This window comes from Pituophis catenifer, unplaced genomic scaffold, assembly GCF_029215685.1.
Source record: "Pituophis catenifer annectens isolate HBS135680 unplaced genomic scaffold, rPitCat1.0.hap2 SCAF_3, whole genome shotgun sequence".
Taxonomy (NCBI): Eukaryota; Metazoa; Chordata; class Lepidosauria; order Squamata; family Colubridae; genus Pituophis; species Pituophis catenifer.
Window position 1 is genome coordinate 108,374,422 of NW_027256883.1, and position 19,066 is coordinate 108,393,487.

The following is a 19,066-nucleotide window of genomic DNA, read 5'->3' on the forward strand; positions in this document are numbered from 1 at the left end:
ACACTGAATGTCTTTCTTTTATAGCAGGTCTTCAAACTTGGCGGCTTTAAGACTTGTGGACTTCAACTCCCAGAATTCTCCAGCCAGCTATGCTTAATAAATTAAGGAAGCTATGCTGGCAGGGGAATTCTGGGAGTTGAAGTCCACAAGTCTTAAAGCTGCCAAGTTTGTGGGCCCCTGCTTTATAGCCTGTAATCTTCCTTCTGACCAATGGAAAAGGCGGCGTCTGCGTTAAGGGTAAATGGGTTTACTAATCCCGTAAACCTAGTTTGCTGAACTCGCCATGATCGATTTTCTTCACGTGACATGTTAGAACTGCATTTCTACAGTAGCTGCATTGAGAGGATTTGGTAACTTGGACCTACGCAAAATATATTGTGATGTAGTGCAGTATATGAATCGGCTGTGCGGTTTCACTTGTATACCGACGAATAGTTTACTGGTTTGAGTCCATGAATGTAGAAGACACGTAAACAAATAAAATGGCTTTGTTATCCCTTTGTCTACTTTTTACTTTAGCTGTTTTTAATATTTTTTTATTTTTTAATTGTTAATCATTGATTTTTAGGAATTCATTTTAACTTGTAAACCGCCCAGAATCACTTGTTCTGTGAGATGGGCAGCTATTCAGTTTGCAGCATTATGATAGCTGATTTTTTTGGTAGGGGGGGGGGAGGGTGGAAATGGAATATTATACAAGTGTTTAAAAAGTCATCTGGAATTCATCTTTTATCCTGATTGAAAACTTAGTATTTCACCACAAATTTCAGGAACAGTAACACACTTAAAAAAAAAAAAGATTTACTGAACATAATTTGTACAGACAGGAAACATGCTTATGCTTTAATTTCAATTTTATATTTAAAAAAAATATTTCACAGATCCATGTAGGTTAATTAGGACAAGATAGGCTCTCTGCTGAGTTGTGGTGTTGAACAAAATAGGTAGACAGCTCTTTCAAGGCTTTGTAACGATGAGAGAGAGAGTTTTTCACAGACTTGGGCAATTCAGCATATCTGCAAAAGACAACTTAGAACTTCACCATGAGAAACTGCAAAACCTACTCATCTAAAGCAGGTAGAATTATAAATGGATTAATTAAATTTACTCTCTATTTCTTGGCTTAAATGTTGAGTCCTAAATTAAGGAAAGATTTGATCAAATATTCTTGGGAGATATGGGAATTGCCAACGGAACATCTGTACTAAATCCATTATTATTAAATAGAATAAAACAAAAGAATAATCCAAATGCCTGCTGACAAATACATTCCTAAATATTTAAGACAAAATTGGTATTTTGTAGAACAGAGCTTGCGCACTTTTTGATACTTGAATGTACAACAGTGACTGGGTAATTTTACTGACCGATTATAACTAATGAGAAAATATTCCCTTACGTCTCAGTGTAGCCTTCTGGCTGGAAGCAAGGATCCCATCCAAAATCTCGAGGTCCTCTTGGTTCAACTATATGCCCCTATAGGGAAAAGAGATATTTAATGTTGAATTTTCAGAGTTGGGCCTTACATAAAAGATACAGTTCTAAAGGAGCTGGCAGATGTGATCTCAGAACTACCAAATCATATCTTTCAAAGATCCTAGACCACCATGGTACACAAGAGGACTGGAAAAGAGCTAATATGGTTCCCATCTTCAAAAAAGAAAAAAAAATGGATCCAGGAAACTACAGATCTATCAGCTGATATCAATACCTGGGAAGATTCTGGATTAGAGACTCAAATGATAATCAAGCAATAAATCTGTGAACACCCAGAGGCAAGCAGTTATAACCAGAGATAGGTTTGTCAAAAACAAATCAGACAATATTTTATGACAAAATGACTATGTTAGTGGAACAGCAAAATGCTATGGACACAATTTACTTGGATTTTAGTGAGGCATTTGATAAAGTAGGCCACAACTTACTACTAGATTAAGATAGAAAAATGTGAATTAGACAGCATCATCATCAGATAGAATAGTACCTGGTTGACTAGCTGCACTCAACATATAGTCCTTAATGGAACTGTATCTATATGGAGGGAAATATGCAGTGGGGTACCTCAAGGTTCTGTCTTAGGCCCAGAACTCTTCAATATCTTCATAAACAATTTAGATGAGGGGAAAGAAGGGGAATTTATCAAATTTACAGATGACACCTATTTGGCGATACCTATCTGGAGCCACCGCTCCAAAAGATAGGGTCAAGAAAGATACATAAGGGTCTCAACAGACTTGAACACTGGGCCCTATCTAACAAAATGAAATTCAAAATACAGAAAAATAAGGTTTTAGTCTTAGGCAAGAAAAATCAGATATACAGGTACAGATTAGATGAAACTGACTCAATAGCAGTAACTGTGAGGGATCTTGGGGTCCTAGTGGACAATCATCACTTAAACATAAGCCAACAATGTGCAGCAGCAACCCAAAAAAAGGCAACAGAATTCCTAGGTTGCAGTAATGGATAGAATCAAGATCACGTGAAGTATTAGTACCGATTTATAAAGCCTTAGTAAAATCACACTTAGAATACTGCATCCAATTTTGATGACCATTTTATAAAAGTGCAGAATGTGGAAAGTGCAGAAAAAGCAATAAAGATACTTAGGGGGCTGGAGGCTAAAACATACAAAGTTGCAGGAATTGGATTTGTCTAATCTAGTGAAAGGAAGGACTAGGGGTGAGATGACAGCACTGTTCCAATATTTCAGGGGCTGCCACAAAGAGGGTGTCAACTATTTTCCACAGCATCTGAAGGTAGGACAAGAAGTGGATAGAAATTAATTAAGAAGAGAACCAACCTAGAAACGAGAAATGTCCGGACAGCACAATTAATTAAAAATTAATTAAGTTTCTTTTCCTATGCATTAGGTACAACATTCAAACCAGCAAAGGAAGAAACCTGACAAGGAAAGAAATCGGCAAAATAAATAGATTAATATTTCTGAAGCCATTAAACAGGATGGATTTGATTTAAGTCACAATTTAAATCATTTAAATTACTAGTAAAAAGGCTTGATTTAAATCAACTCAATTTAAATCAAAATTTTTAAAGAGCAACTGTCATCTCTGTCCCACAGTGGCGGCTCCTCTAATGTGCTGTTGACTCACCAACAGTCCAAATATTGCAGAATATACAGCCTTGTTTATTTATTTATTGAATTTATATTGCCGCCTATTCACCCATGGCGATTCAAGGCAGCTTACAGAATATAAGACCACATTTAAAACAATAAAAACTAACAAAAAGAATCAAAAAAATTAATATAGTACAACATAACAAAATCACCCCCTATCTCCCACCCCAGCAACAGCAGATCACACAAGCCATTTAATGGGCTCCATCTTGCTCTGGATTCTCAGGCCCACTGGCAGAACAGGTCTTCAGCACCTTCCGGAAGAGTATTAGAGTGGGGGCCATTCTAATTCCTGGGGCACTGATGTTCCAGAGAGGGAGCTACCATGGAGAAGGCCCTTCTTCTGGGTCTCACCAGGTGTATCTCCCTCAGGGATAGGACCCGCAACATTCCCTGCCTTCCCGCTCTGATGGGTCGGATAGATGTGCCTGGCAAGAGATGGTCCCTCAGATAACTTGGTCCCAAGCCATGAAGGGCTTTAAAGGTGACAACCAGCAGCCTGAATTCCACCTGGAAGCAAATCAGCAACCAATGCAGCTCCCACAGGAGGTGATATATGTGCACACTGTGGTCTGTACAAAACCATGTGGGCCACTGCATTTTGCACCAACTGGAGTTTCCGGATGCTCTTCAAGGGCAGCCCTATGTAGAGCGCACTGCAATAGTCAAGACGGGAAGTGACTAGGGCATGAGTAACTTTATGTAGGGACTGTTGGTCCAGGAAAGTGTGTAACTGGCGCACAACCCGCAGTTGCGCAAAGGCCCTCCTGGCCCTGACCACCACCTGCTTCTCAAGCAGGAGTCGTGAGTCCAGGAAAACCCCTAGATTACACACAGGGTCTGTTTGCGGTAGTGCCACCCAATCCAAGACCAAAGGTGGCAATTGTCCCTGAGCCAACGAACCACAAACCCAGAGCCACTTGGTCTTGCAAGGGTTGTTTCAAACCATTGCTCCCCATCCAGCCCCTAACAGCCTCCAGGCGCTGCGAGAGGGAGGACACGGCATCACTTAACTCACCATGGGCTGAGACATACAGCTGAGTATCATCAGCATATTGGTGATATTTCAATCCATGGTGACGGATGATCTCACCCAGTGGCTTCATATAAATTTTGAACAGGAGCAGAGAGAGTACCAAGCCCTGCGGAACCCCATAAAGCAATGGACGAGGGCTGGATCTCTCCCCTCCTATCAACACTGACTGAGAGCGGCCACAGAGGAAGGAAGTGAACCAGGATAGCACAAGGCTTCCCACTCCCATCCCGAAAGCTGCCAAGAGGTCAAGTAGAGCAAGGATGGATGCACTACCCCATCCCACTACCCCGAGATCATCCAAAAGTGCAACTAATGGCATTTCTGTCCCAAATCCAGGGCTGAATCCTGACTGGTAGGGATCAAGATAATCCATTTCATCCAGAAGCCTCTGGAGCTGCCATGCAACCACACCTTCTCGACAACCTTCCCGAAAAAGGGAAGATTGGAGACAGGTCGGAAATTATCCAACTGGGTGGAGTCCAGCGATGGCTTCTTTTTTTTTTTTTTTTTTTTTTTTATTGCAAAAGTTTTACAATTACATTTTCACCCCTTTTTTCACCCCCCCACCTCCCTCCCCAAACTTCCCATCCTCCCTAACCCTCCCTAACCCTCCCCCCCCAGACTTCCCTATTACATACTCATAACTAATAACACTAATATATAAACCTGAACCCATCCCTCCCCCTATATAATTTTTCCTCTTTGTCTCTTTACATTAAAATATTTCTAATACATTATTTTCAAATAAAAGCTATTTGATACTTTCTAGTTTGGTATTTGTTCTGAACATATTCTATCCACCTTTTCCATTCCCATTCATAAGTCTCTTGTGAACAATCTTTTAAATACGCTGAAATCTTCGCCATCTCTGCAAAACTGGCCATCTTCAAAGTCCATTCCTCGATAGTAGGCAAAGCTTCATTCTTCCAATATTTACCTATCAACAATCTTGCTGCTGTTATCATATACAATATTAGTTTTATTTCACCCCGTGTAAAACCTTTAACTATACCCAATAAAAACAATTGTGGAGAAAATTGAATTTTTTTCTTCAAAACATTCTGCATGACCCACCAAATTTTTATCCAAAAAGCCTTAACTTTCCTACAGGTCCACCAAACATGATAATACGTAGCATCCAAACATTCGCATCTCCAACATTTTGGCTGAACATTAGGGTACATACATGACAACTTTTTGGGATCTAAATGCCATCTATAAAACATTTTGTAGAAATTTTCCCTCAGGTTCTGCGACTGTGTAAATTTAACATTCTGAACCCAAATATTTTCCCATGTTTCCAACATCACTGGTTCTTCAAAATTTTGTGCCCACTTAATCATACAATCTTTAACTAATTCAGTTTCTGAATCCCTTTCTAGCAAAACATTATAAAGCCTTTTAATATGCATTGGACCTTTCTCTCTTATATGTCTAACCAATTCTTCCTCATGCAACATAATACCAGTTTTTTGGTCCTCTTTCCATCTCAATTGTAATTGATTATATTGTAACCAAGTTAAATTAATTCCTTCATCCAACAGTGACTGTAATGTCTTCAGCTGCCATCTGCCCGCATCTGTAAAAAGAACCTCTTTATATAAAACCCCCCCGAGTGACATTATATTTGTATTCCACATAGTATGACCAAGATCCAGCCATAACGGTATTTTATAATCCCATTTGAATCGGTGCTTCTTCCAAACTCTCATCAAAGAGTCTCTAAGTATGTGACTTTTAAATACTTTATCTACTTTGTCGTCATAAAATAAATAAGCATGCCATCCAAATTCAAGATCAAAACTTTCTGCATTCAGTATTCCAGTCTTTTTACTTCCAAACCAATCACTTGTTAAAGTTAAAGCTGCAGCATCATAATATAACTGTAGGTTTGGGAGTTTAAGACCTCCTCTTTCTGGAACATCTTGCATAATTTTCAGTTTCACTCTCGGCTTCTTCTCGTTCCAGACAAACTTATTCACACCAGACTGCCAAACTTTCAGTTGTTTATCACTTTTAAGCACCGGAATCATTTGAAACAAAAACAGAAATCTTGGCAAAATGTTCATCTTAACTGCTGCTATTCTTCCAAGTAAAGACAGTTGCAGCTTTTTCCAAGTCTCCATATCTTTCTGGACCTCTCGCCACAACACCTCATAATTATTTTGAAACAATTTCATATTTGATTCTGCAACCTGAACTCCAAGATATTTTACCTTAGGTACAATTTCAAAACCTGCCCTCCTTTCAAGCTCATGTTTACGATCTTGTATCATATTTTTTACTATCATTTTAGTCTTTTTTGAATTCAGTCTAAAGCCTGAAACTCTACCATAGTCTTGTATAATGTCGTTCATCAAGATTATTGATTCCATTGGTTGTGATAGGGTAACAACCAGATCATCTGCAAATGCCTTTATTCTGTAATCCTCTTGCCTTATCATTATGCCTTTCCAGCGATGGCTTCTTAAGAAGAGGGCAGACCACAGCCTCCTTAAAGTGCTGGGGCGCCGCCCCCTCCTGTAGGGAAGCATTAATCACTAACAGAGTCCACCCGCCTGTCACCTCCTGGAAGCTTTCACAAGCCAGGAGGGACATGGGTCTAAAACACAGGTGCTTGCGCGCATACTCCCTAGAATCCTGTTCACTTCCTCGGGAGCAACAGGGTCAAACTGTTCCCAGATAACAGGGTGAGAACCTGCCTCAGGGGCTTCCACCGGACCAGCAACTACACCGGCATCTAACTGGGAACGAAGTCGAGCGATTTTGTCTTCCAGAAAATCTGCAAATTCCTCAGCGCGCCCCTTCAGGTGGACCTCAATCACCTCCTTCCCCTGGAGGCAGCGGCTCACCTTAAAGAGGGTCGCTGGGCGATTATCTGCGGACGCAATTAGTGTGGAGAACTATTTGCACTTTGCCGCACGAATCACCACGAGGTAGGCCTTAGTAACAGCTCTTACCCGTGTTCAATCGAGTTCATCCCCTGTCTTCTGCCAGCGGTGCTCTAGACGACATCTCATGCATTTCATCCCTCTCAGTTCCTCTGTATACCATGGGGCAGAGAAAGGTCGCATGGGTGCAATCCTATCCAGAGTGTCAGTCACCTTCCTATTCCAAACAGTGACTAAGAGCTTGGTTGGACTGCACAGTATTCATGCTACATAAAATAAATTATTAATGTATCTTAAATAACAAACTATCTTTAGATAGATTTTTATTCCAAAAGCATTTTATTAAAATAAATTTAATAAAAATAAAAAAAAATCCAATTTAAATTTTAAAAAAATCCAATTTAAATTTTAAAAAAATCCAATTTAAATAAAAAAATTGATCTTTTTATTTTAAAAAAATTATTGATTTTTATCCACCTTGCCATTAAATGATATGTAGCAGGATATGAATACTAGTGCACAGAATCAGGGCTAGTCAGTTTACGGTCTATGTGGCCATCTACACCCCATTTGTGACTGTTCAGAAATTTAAGATGCATAGCTACAATTCAACAGCACAAGCAGCCATTTTGGCAGGGAAAACTTTGTTCCTTTTCAAATATTAATCTGTCCCTGCAAAACTAAAAAAAAAAAAAAAAACACTGGCAAAAAACTGGCTATTTTGAGAAATGCATTTTTCATTTAAACCCTTTTTGCAACATCATCAGATAGCCTTTGCAACAGTTCAGGAGATTGACCTAGTAGAAGTTACCTACCCAGCCCTAAAATGAGAATGCACAGGATTAAAACAGACACAGAGAGGATCACTCCAAATGATACCATTACCTTTCACTTCCAACTCGTTAATAAGTACAGTTACTTTTATCAAGCAGTGATAATTCTGTTCCCCATCCTAGAAGAAGTACACCCATAACTAAGCAGGCAGCTGCATGGAGTGACAATAATTAAACAACTTAATTTAAAACCAGGAATTTGAAAACAAGAAGCTGCATATCTGACACTGCTGTAAATGTACATAGAAATATATCCCACTACTATCAATCACATTACTTTTGCACAGCAAACCAACCAACTTATCTTCCTTCAGTCCTTCTCACCTACCTACCTATACTGTTTTATATTTGCTATAAAATAAGTTTCGTTACTTCTCCCCATACGTAATAGCACCAGCCTACTTATGGGCACTAATCAAAAATGAGATAACATTGTTGAAGCACTTGGACTATGTTTAAGATGTTATGTATGAATGCTGAAAGTGGCTGTTATTATGCTAAGAAAAGGAAATAGAGTTCAATTCCTCAAGTCGTTTACTAACACAGATAACTAAACATTGTCATACACACTTGAGTCTGGCCTTTGAATAACTTTACAGGATCATCTGGATTTCCAGTGCTGAAAGCAAAGGTGCAGAGAGCGTAAGCAGATTTATCTTCAAATCCTGCTAACAGTTTGTAGAGACCTAAGCAATAAGAAAAAAAAAGTCACAATTTCTTCTTCAGGAAATTTTGCTTGATGCAGGGAGAGATGTGAAGGACACAAAGTGGCAGTTCTTATGTTTTGGAATTTGATCAGTAATCCATATGTCTAATGTGTTTGATATATATCAAACAAAAACCAATAGGACTAGTAGCTTTTCTATTCAAAGGACATAATCCAGTTAAAAATTCAATGAGTTCTTTTCTGCTCCTGTATATATGCTTGTGGCAGAAGAAATATTTTTTATCCACCAAAATAAGGGCAAGCAAAAATATTTAAAATCATCATTTGTTTACTATAAACTCTTGCCTTTATGAAGGCTAAATCAGATCTAAGATATGGAACATTAGGACCAATTCTGCCAAATAGATACTTTAATATGAAATCAGACAAAAACTTAAAGCCTTTTTAATATTTTACAAGTTATCCTAGCTTTCTACTGGAAAATATCATTCAAAGCAGAATGGAATAGGACAGAAAGGGTCTGCAAATACAAATCAAGAAGAGAGGATGGAAGAATGGTAGCACATAGAACACTGAAAAGTAAAATCATCAGGAATAAAACAATCCTATTTTAAAATGGAAATAAAAAGAAATGTACCGATTGCATAATCAATATGGATTATGGCAAGGCCAGTGCTGGCAAAACAGCACCATTCAACATTTGAGTAACGCAGACTAGTTAATGAAGGAAACAGCCCAATCCCAGAAGGAAGCTTATGTGAAAGAAAAGACCGAGTTACCTTCTGGCTTTAGCTTTTCTAGGAACCATTTTCTGAAACACAAATACAGGCACAAATCATATTTTTCACTATCATAAGAATAATAACACTTGAATATTATTCAAGAAGCAAGGCAAGACCAAAATTATCTGTTAAATAAATAAGTTACCAAATAGTTAATCCAAATAACAGCTCCACTTTTGTACAAGAGTTCCAAGAAAATGTGCAGTTTAAAGTAGGACTATTAAAATCTCATAAAAACTAATGAACAGAAATAAAATAATAAGTAAAATACAGCAAAAATATAACAATTAACAGTGAAAACATCAGCAAATTCTTGTTCAGCAAAACTGATAACAGGAACGGCGTGCTTGTACTTTATTGTCCTCCTTATCAGAAATACAAGAAATCCAAACATAAAGGCAAGAGTTTATAGTGGATCCCTCTTTTCTTCTTGCATCACAATGGGAACTAAAACAAAAATGCAAGCACATGAACACAGCATTTCTTATTTAATAACCCAGCTGGATTAGGCAAAAGATCATCCAGTTCAAGATTCTGTGCCATACTTTGGCCAATGGGATCCAGTTTCGATACTCACAAGCCTGGGTGGTGGATGACAGTTGCTTCTCAGTAACCAACATTTAATTCATGTTGCCAATGATTCAGTAGGTGTAAATGGTCATCAGTATCAGGAAGGATCGATATATTCTCTTCTATGAAATTGCCTACTCCTTTTTAAAACTGTCCAATAGCTGCCATTAATACAATAGTTGGCAACAGCCATTGCAGTTTAACTATGTGTTGTGTACAAAGGCATTTTCTTCTCTCAGTACTGAATCTTCCTATATTTAGTTTCATTGGATGACCTCAGGTTTTAATATGGTGAGGAGAAAACATTGGTCTATCCATACCATCTATATTATGCATCGTTTATATACTCCATGTTTCTTTTTATTCTTCTTCATTTCAAATGACAGAGCCACAATCAGAATAGTCTTTCCTCACAGGAAAATAATTGTGATTTCCTTTTTTTCATACGTTTCCCAATTTTGTCATTCACTCATTTTTGTGCACTTAAGTCAGTCCTGCTTTTTGGCAATTGCCTGGGCAAGTCCTTGAAATTTTTTTAAAAAATATTTACCATGGTGGTCATCCTAGAGTTTAGAAAGAAGCTAAAGTCACCTAAATTAGCTTTGTGCCTAAGGCAGAACTCATGCTTTTCCAGTTTCTAGCCTAGTGCCTTTACTCCTTTACCAAACTGAGTCTCTAATGTTGTAATATCTGTTTTTTCCTCCAGAAATGTTCACAACACTGAACTGTACAAGGGAGGGAGGAGGTAGTGGTGAAATCTAAAATTTGTTACTACCGGTTCTGTGGGCGTGGCTTGGGGGGGGTAATGTGACTGGATGGGCGTGGCCTTTTTTTTACTTTTTTTTTTTAATACAATTTTATTAATTTTTTTACACAAGTAAAATATAGTAACAATTCTGTTTGACATCGGATTCGCAGTGTTTATACATATATACATGAGTAAATGTCTGGTGTCATTTATACTATACATTTCTAATTAATTTCTGCACCTTTTATTCCTTCCTTAATTCTATCATTTATCCATTCGTACCATCTTCCCCACACAGTATCATAATCGGAATTTTCATCATCATTTATCTCGTGTGTTAATTTACTTATCTCTGCACACTCTAATATTTTATTAATTATGAGGTCATCTGGTGGTAGGTCTTTCTTTTTCCAGTATTGAGCGTGTGCTAGTTGGCAGCTGTAGTTATGTGTATTAGGAGATGGACTTTTTCCTTTCCATACCCTTTCTTTACCATTCCCAGGAGAGATATTTCTGGATTCAAATCGATTTCTTCTTTAAATATATCTTTCAGCCATCTCCGAATTTTGCTCCAGTACCTTTTTGCTTCGGGGCATGTCCACCACATATGAAAGAAGGTGCCATGACCATGGCCACATTTCCAACAATTTGGCTGCGCATTGGGGAACATCTTTGCGAGTCTTGCAGGTGCTAAATGCCACCTATGAAGCATTTTGTAATGATTTTCCTTATACGTGGCTGCTCTAGTTAATTTATAATTTTTATTCCAAGCTTCTTCCCATTCATTAAAGTTCAAACTGTGTCCAATATTTCTCTCCCATGCTCTCAATTGGTTTCTAATTATATCCTCATCTCTGTCTTCATCTAATAAATAATTGTACAGCTTGGCCAACGCTTTTTTCCCTGGTCCCATCAAAATTTTGTCTAATCCATTATATCCTAATTCTAAGCCATATTCATCTTTGTCTTTCTGGTATCTTGATTTTATTTGCAGGTAAGTCCACCAATCTAAAATTATACCTTGGTCTCTCAGAGCTTCATTTGATTTAATGTTTCCCCCTCCATCGATGATATCTTTATATCTGCACAGTTTCTCCATTCCCCACCTGTTGGGGTAAATCAATGCCTCTGCCGTTGAGAGCCAATTTGGGACTTTTGAGTAGTATCTCTGCCTAATCCCCGCCCATGTTTGAATTAAGGAATCCCTAATTTTATGCCTGTGGAAGTAGGTTTTCTTTTTCTTGTCTTTGTCCCATAGGTACACATGCCACCCTCTCTGTAAGTCATGGCCTTCTAACGTTAGGATTCTCTTATTCTCCAAAGTGATCCATTCCCTTATCCATATCAGTTTTGCTGCTCTGTAATATGTTTCCCAATTTGGGAGTCCAAATCCTCCCACATTTCTTTTTTCCTGTAAGATTTGAGTGAGATCCTCGATTTTTTTCCCTCCCAAACGAATTCCCTGATGTTCTTATTTAGTTCTAAAAAAATTTTTTTCTCTAAGGTCACTGGTAAGTTTTGATATAGGAATAGCATCTTGGGGAGGATGTTCATCTTAATTGCCGCAATTTTGCCTATAAGTGACAATTTAATCTTTTTCCATCTATCCAAATCTTGTTTTAGTTTATTAATTAATGGGGTATAATTATCTTCTTTTAGAGATGAACACCTTTTGGTTAGCCAGATTCCTAAATATTTTATTTTTGGGACGACCTGTAGGCCCAAAACTCCTTCTATCTCTTTCTTCTGCGTTTCAGTTACATTCTTAATTAGTATTTTGGTTTTAGATTTATTCAATTTAAAGCCAGCCACCTCTCCATATTTACCCAATTCCTCTAATACTTTTTGTCCGGATATTAATGGGTCTTCAAGTATTAGCGCCACATCATCCGCAAAGGCTTGCGTTTTGTAAGTCTCTTTTCTAATCTTTAGGCCTTTGATTTCCTCGTTATTTCTAATCTTTCGTAGCAACACTTCTAGGGCCAGGATGAATAATAACGGTGACAGGGGGCAGCCTGTCTTACTCCCTTCTTGATTTGGAATGTTCTTGTCCTATCTCCATTTACCAAAATGCTAGCCCTCTGATTGTCATAAATATTCTTTATCATCTTTTCGAAGTTTTGCCCAAATCCCATTGTTTTAATTTGCTTGGTCATAAAATTCCAATTTAAATTGTCAAATGCCTTTTGGGCATCCAAAAAAACTATGGCCAACTGCTTTTCTGGGTGTTCTTCATAATATTCTAAAGTATTTAACACAATTCTCAAATTATCCCTAATTTGTCGCCCCGGGAGAAATCCATTTTGATCTTTATGGATCCAGTTGTTTAATATTTTTTTGGTTCTTTCTGCCATTATACCCATGAATAGTTTGTAATCAGTGTTTAAGAGCGAGATCGGTCTGTAGTTTTGGATTTTTTGGGGGTCGGCACCTTCTTTCGGCAGCAGTGTAACATGTGCTTCCCTCCACGAGTCGGGGATTTTGGAGCCCATCAAGACCTCATTGAAAATTTCCATTAATTTGGGTTGTAAGATTTCTTCCAATTTTTTATATATTTCTCCTGGGAATCCGTCTGGGCCTGGTGATTTGTTGTTTTTGAGTTTGGAGAGGGCTTTTTTGAATTCTTCAGTTGTTATCTTTGCATTTAACATCTCCTTCTCTTCCTCCGTTATTTGTGAGAGCTCCGCATTTGCCAGATATTGGTCTATTTTTTCTTCCAAAACCTCCTCTTCCTTGTATAGTGCTTCATAATACTCTCTTGCTCTCTCTAATTTTTCTTCTTCTTTATTTAAAAGATTTCCTTCAGCGTCTTCTAGTGTCTGAATTGTCCCTTTTTCATTTTCCTTTTTTAATTTATAGGCCAGCCACCTGCCCGATTTGTTGGCGTTCTCAAAGTAGTACTGTTTTGTTCTTTTTATTTTTTGGGCTAACTCCTCTTGATCTAGGATGTTTAATTTATGTCTCCACATCAGCCAATTTTCTTTTGCTACAGTATCTCCAGGTGTTTTCTGGAGTTTCCTTTCTGCTTCATCTAGATGTTTAATAAGATCTTCCCGGGATTTCCTTTTTAATTTGTTTTTATATGCTGAGTAGGATATTATTACCCCTCTTAGATAGGCCTTCATTGCATCCCATACTATTTCGCGGGGAGTTCCTTGATTCTCATTTTCTATAAAAAAAGTCTTTATTTCTTCTTTCAATTTTTCTACATACTCTTGGTCGCATAGTAGTTTTGTGTTGAGCCTCCATCTCTGTTGTTTCTTTCTCTTTATGGTTCTCCATTTCATTTCCAGGGGGTTATGATCAGCCCAGATATTTGGGCTAATTTCCGCTGTCTCTATTTCTAACCCCAACGTCCTGGTGACCCAAACCATATCTATTCTCGACCATGACTGTTGCAGATTAGAATAGAATGTATATTGTCTTTCGTTTGGGTGTAAAGTTCGCCATATGTCGATTAGGTTCATTTCCTCCACCAAATCGAAAAAGGCTTTTGGTAAAGTTGCCCGTTTATTTTTATTCAATTTATTACTTTTGTGGTCATTGTCTGGGTCTACGATTCCGTTGAAATCGCCTATCATGCAAATTTTATTATATTCCATTTTCCCTAATTGTTCCCGAAGCTTTTGAAAATATTCTCCTTGTTTTTTATTTGGGGCATAAATGCCCACAAGTAGTATTTTAGTGTTTTCTCTCGTAATTTCAACCATGAGGGTTCTTCCCTTTGTGTCATTATATTTCAATTCTGCTTCAATTCCTTTTTTAACATAGATTACTACCCCTCTCTTTCTTTTTTCAGCTAATGAGGTAAATAGATTACCATATTTTTTATACTCCAAACATTTACCCTCGTCCTTTTTTATATGGACCTCTTGTAAGCAGATTATATCCATATTTTGTTTTGCTAGTTTTGTAAGTGTTAATTTCCTCTTTTTACTATCGTTTAATCCATTAACATTTATTGAGATTAGTTTCAAATCATTCATTCTTATTTTCCTTGCTCGGTCTTAGTTCTTGTTTAGTCTTATGGCTCTTACTGGTCTTGTTTTTTTCTCTTTGGTTTCTTCTTCGGTCTTCTTCTCCTCCGCGGTTCCTTCCTCTTCTAGATTTGTCGCCTCTATTTCCTCCTTACTGCTCTGTTCTTCTTCTGCACCCCTTAACTGATCAAGAAAATCTTGTGCTGTGCTCAAGCTATCTATTTTTATTTTTCTCCCCTGCCAGGTGACTAACATCCCCTCTGGCAAGAGCCATCTAAATAATATATTTCTTTTGTTCAATTGCACAGCCAAAAATCTGTATTCCTTTCTCACCTCCCTCACTCTTCTTGGAATCTGTTTTAATATTATCACTTCTTTTCCTCTGTATGTTATTTGTCCGTCCCTCGCCATATTGTATAGGATGTCTTTTACTTTTTTTCTTGCGAATCTGATGTGAACTTCCCTGGGGAAGTTCGCCGAAGAAGTTGTAAAAAAATGCTTTCAAAAGGCTCTGACAATCAGGCAACTTGGCTTGGATCGTCAGAGGCATTAAAAAAAAAAGGGTTTTTTTCTTTTAAAAGCCTTTGACGATTCCAGCTGAGCCGCGCGATCATCAGAGGCTTTTTTTTTAACTTTTAAAAACATTTTTTCGGCTGAAGAGGTTGTAGAAAAAATGCTTTTAAAAGTAAAAAAAAAAGCCTCTGATGATTGTGCGGCTCAGCTGGGCATGGGGGGGGGGCAGGGATTTTTGCTACCAGTTCTCCGAACCACCAGCCTCCATCGCTACCGGATCGGGTGATCCGGCCCGAACCAGGAGTATTTCACCCCTGGGAGGAGGCTTTTTAATAGTTCTATATATCAAAGCACTCAGAAAATAACCAACACATATCTAGACCTCTGCTTTCTCTGCTTTCCTTTTTAAAAGGCTTGTAATAGGGATGCAAAAAAGACAATAGAACTTTCAATAGAACTAGATAATTAAGATAAACATAAATTCCTTTATGCCTAATATTCCTTCTCACCTGTTTTACCTCTAACCTGCAGTATTTTCTTTTCTCCAATTATCAGCTATCCTCTCAGCAAATTACTGGAGTCCAACTTACATATATGGCCCTGGGAGACCTCCAAGAGCAGTGAAACACAAACAGGTATCTTCCACTATAACTGGTCCCTGAATCTGTTAAAGAAAAATAATAATAAAACTACAAAAGAACAATGAAAACTTAAATTAATTTTTTGAAGTAGTTCCATATATTGTAAATAAAGCTTTTTAAAAATTTTAGGCAACTTCTATCCCAAGTTAATCTCTGACAGCAATAATATAATTTAAAGATTTGTTGCAGAAACCACTTTTAGGAATGTATATAATGTAGATGCCAAATGGATATAAACAGAATGGCCTCATAGTTGGAGCTCAGCATTTTTAAAGATGACTGTGACAAAATGTAATCAGAGGTAACACAATGTCCAGTGTTCCAATATTTGCCACAAAAATGAGCGGGTCATCCTATTTTCTAAAACACTAAAGGCAAGACAGGAAACAATGGATGAAAACTAATCAAGAAGAGAAATAACCTAGAACTAAGGAGAAATTTACTTACAGTTAGAACAATTAACCAGTGGAACAGCTTGCATTCAGAAGTTGTGGATGCTCCATCACTGGAGGCTTGTCTGGAATGGTATAGGGCCATGATGGTGTACCTATGGCATGCGTGCCACTGCACCTGGAGCCCTCTCTGTGGGCACGCAAGCCATTGCCCAGCTCAGCTCCATCGCGCATGCGTGAGTGCCTCCTGCCAGCCAGCTGATTTTTTGGTCTCTGGCACAGGGCGCATGCGGGAGATGCGTTTGTGTGTAGTCGTACGTGCATGTATAGGGGGAGCAGCGCCCCCTCCTGTCCCCAAATGTTTTTTGTCCCAAGAGGTTTCAGGGAGGCCTGCCAGGCACAAAATGGGCCACCAGGGGTGTGTGGAATACCCCCCCCCGTGGCCCGTTTTTGGTCCCAGGAGGCTTCAGGGAGGCCTACTAGGCCCAAAATAGGCCACAGGGGGTCGCACGCACATGTGCGGGGTGGGGGGAGGTCGCGCGTGCATGTGGAGGAGAGCGTGTGCGTGCATGGGGGAAAGTCAGCGTGCATGCGCGGGGAGGCAATGCTGCCCCCACTTTTGGCACATGACGGCAAAAAGGTTAGTCATCACTGGTATAGGTCTCCTGCTTGAACAGGGGATTGGAATAGGAGACCTCCAAGATCCTTTCCAACTCTGTTCTCTTAGCAGCAAGAGAAATTGCAGATTAATCTGCTACATGGGATTCATAATTATATGTAACTGAAATTTTTCTACTATTTTTCAAGTGTTACAATTGCCCTAAATTGAAACATGCAATTGAGTCATTGGAGTTAAGAGTTACTAAATATAATTCTTATTATAAATATAAATATTAAATATAAAATGCATGATAGTCTGCTGATTTCTTGTAGATGTTTTTTAAAAAAATATGGACAATAAAAAGAGGAGACATTATCAGAATATGCACGTCAAAAACAGTATAATATAAAGAGTTCATATTGTACTTTTTTGACCCTAGCCAAACATTAAACATTCTTTCTGGAGTCAAAACGGCTTGTACGTCTCTATGGAATATACAGCAAAATTTATCTGAGCATAAATTATAAAATTTTCCTGGCTTTCTTGGTTTCTTAGTGCCTTACATTATGAGCTAACTAAAGGAATATTTCAACCTGCTTAGCTGCTTCCAGGCACTTCTGGGTAGAAATATCATCAGGCTCCCCTTGGTACTCAGGTACTACAAAATTTTAAAGAAAAGTAAGGTTAGTGGTGATCAGTAGTTTGCTAAGGTACCAGACAAATGGAAACATAAACTCACGGTCTATTTTCTTTGCAACCAATTTGTATGGAAAGGAGTCACCTAGAATCTGAATCACCTGCAAGATAAAGAGAAGTAGTTAGTTTTGAATACTAATAAGCTTTCACAAGTTACATCTCTTAGCCCATATCTTGGACAATGTAGCAGTGCCTTTATTATGAACTATGTTACTCTGAGAAGCCACATTCTCTTTTCATATTTCAGAAAATTGTTAAAAACTTCATCAAGGATTCATCTACACTGATTGTGGGCACTCTTCTATGCATGTGGTGCTTTTTCTACTTTGCTTTTATTTTCTTCTACACCGCCAAGTTATTGTTACAAGTATAGGATAAAGACATTTTCCTCTGGGGATGGTATTTCTGGACAGGAGTGGTGCGATGGCCTAGAGGTGGAGCTCTCACCTCACAATCAGGAGGCTGTGAGTTCAATCCTAGAGGCAGATATTTGTCTCTCTGGGCACACTGAGAATATATCTACTGAACAAACTCTGCATTGGTGACAGGAAGGGCATCCGGCCATTAAAACAGCTAGCTCCATTCAGTTGTCCAGATTCCACCCTGCAAGGGATTATGGGGTCGTTAAATGAAGATGATGGTATTTCTGGACTGACAGTTCCTAGTGACATCAATCAAAAAAGTTTTCCTACTGGATTATTTTCTGGATTTAAACGTATAAAAGTGAGGAAACACAAGTGTGCTACAAATTGAAAATACTAATGGCTAAATCTATATAACGGATGGCTTAGACTTATAACATCATTACTTTCCACCAGTGTTTGCTAGGATTGCAAATATTCAGACAACACTAAACCGGTAATAAAGAGGTACAGAAGTCTTGGTTGTCCAGACTTTTGTAACTCAGAATAGGTAATCCAAGCATTGCAGAATTTTGTTTTAGCGCTGAAGCAATCAATAACGCCAATTCTCATAAATAGAACTCATGTTCTACATGAGATACATAGAAATCCCAACTCTTGCAAGGGCTGGCCCGTTTATTCGTTAGCGAAGAACAGCTTTTCTCAATCTCGGCCATTTAAGATGTGTGAACTCCAACTCCCAGAATTCCCCACAACGCTGCCTGGGAAATTTTGGGAGCTGAAGTTCACACATCTTAACGTTGCTGAGATTGAGAATCACTGCCCTATAAGTATCAAGTTTACTATTCGCAGCAACAGAAAAACAGCTAAACACTAGCCAGTGCCATCACCCATGCGCTTTGTAAACGATGGCAGAAACCCACCTCCTCCAGTTTCTTAACATTGCCGGTGACAAACACCACGCTCCGGCCGGCCGCCGGTATCATCGCCATCGTGCTCTTGACGCCTGCGCAGTTAACTTAAACAATCAGAAATCCTCAAGGTCCCCCTGCGCAGCCTTTCACTCCGAAGACAAGCAAGCAAGCTTTGACGGTATACGATGAATGACGCTAAAGAAGGGAGGAACCTATTGCAAATCCATTGGACGTAAAAAGCCAAGATGGAAGTCTTGGCCAACCAATGAGCTTTGAACGTAGAGGAAGGACTCGGAGAGGAACA

General features: G+C 38.6%; 1 protein-coding gene across 1 annotated transcript; it reads right to left on the bottom strand.

Moving 5' to 3' along the window:
• Nucleotides 1-828: 828 nt before the first annotated feature.
• ITPA (inosine triphosphatase) lies at nt 829-18,946 on the bottom strand. Its single transcript, XM_070939203.1, has 8 exons — nt 18,772-18,946; nt 17,530-17,587; nt 17,384-17,448; nt 15,747-15,820; nt 9,346-9,377; nt 8,470-8,585; nt 1,400-1,476; nt 829-1,016 (listed from the first exon to the last, which is right to left on the bottom strand). Exons 1-8 carry the CDS (start codon nt 18,838-18,840, stop codon nt 893-895), a joined length of 615 nt encoding a protein of 204 aa, XP_070795304.1. The 5' UTR covers nt 18,841-18,946; the 3' UTR covers nt 829-892.
• Between the last annotated feature and the right edge of the window lie 120 nt (nt 18,947-19,066).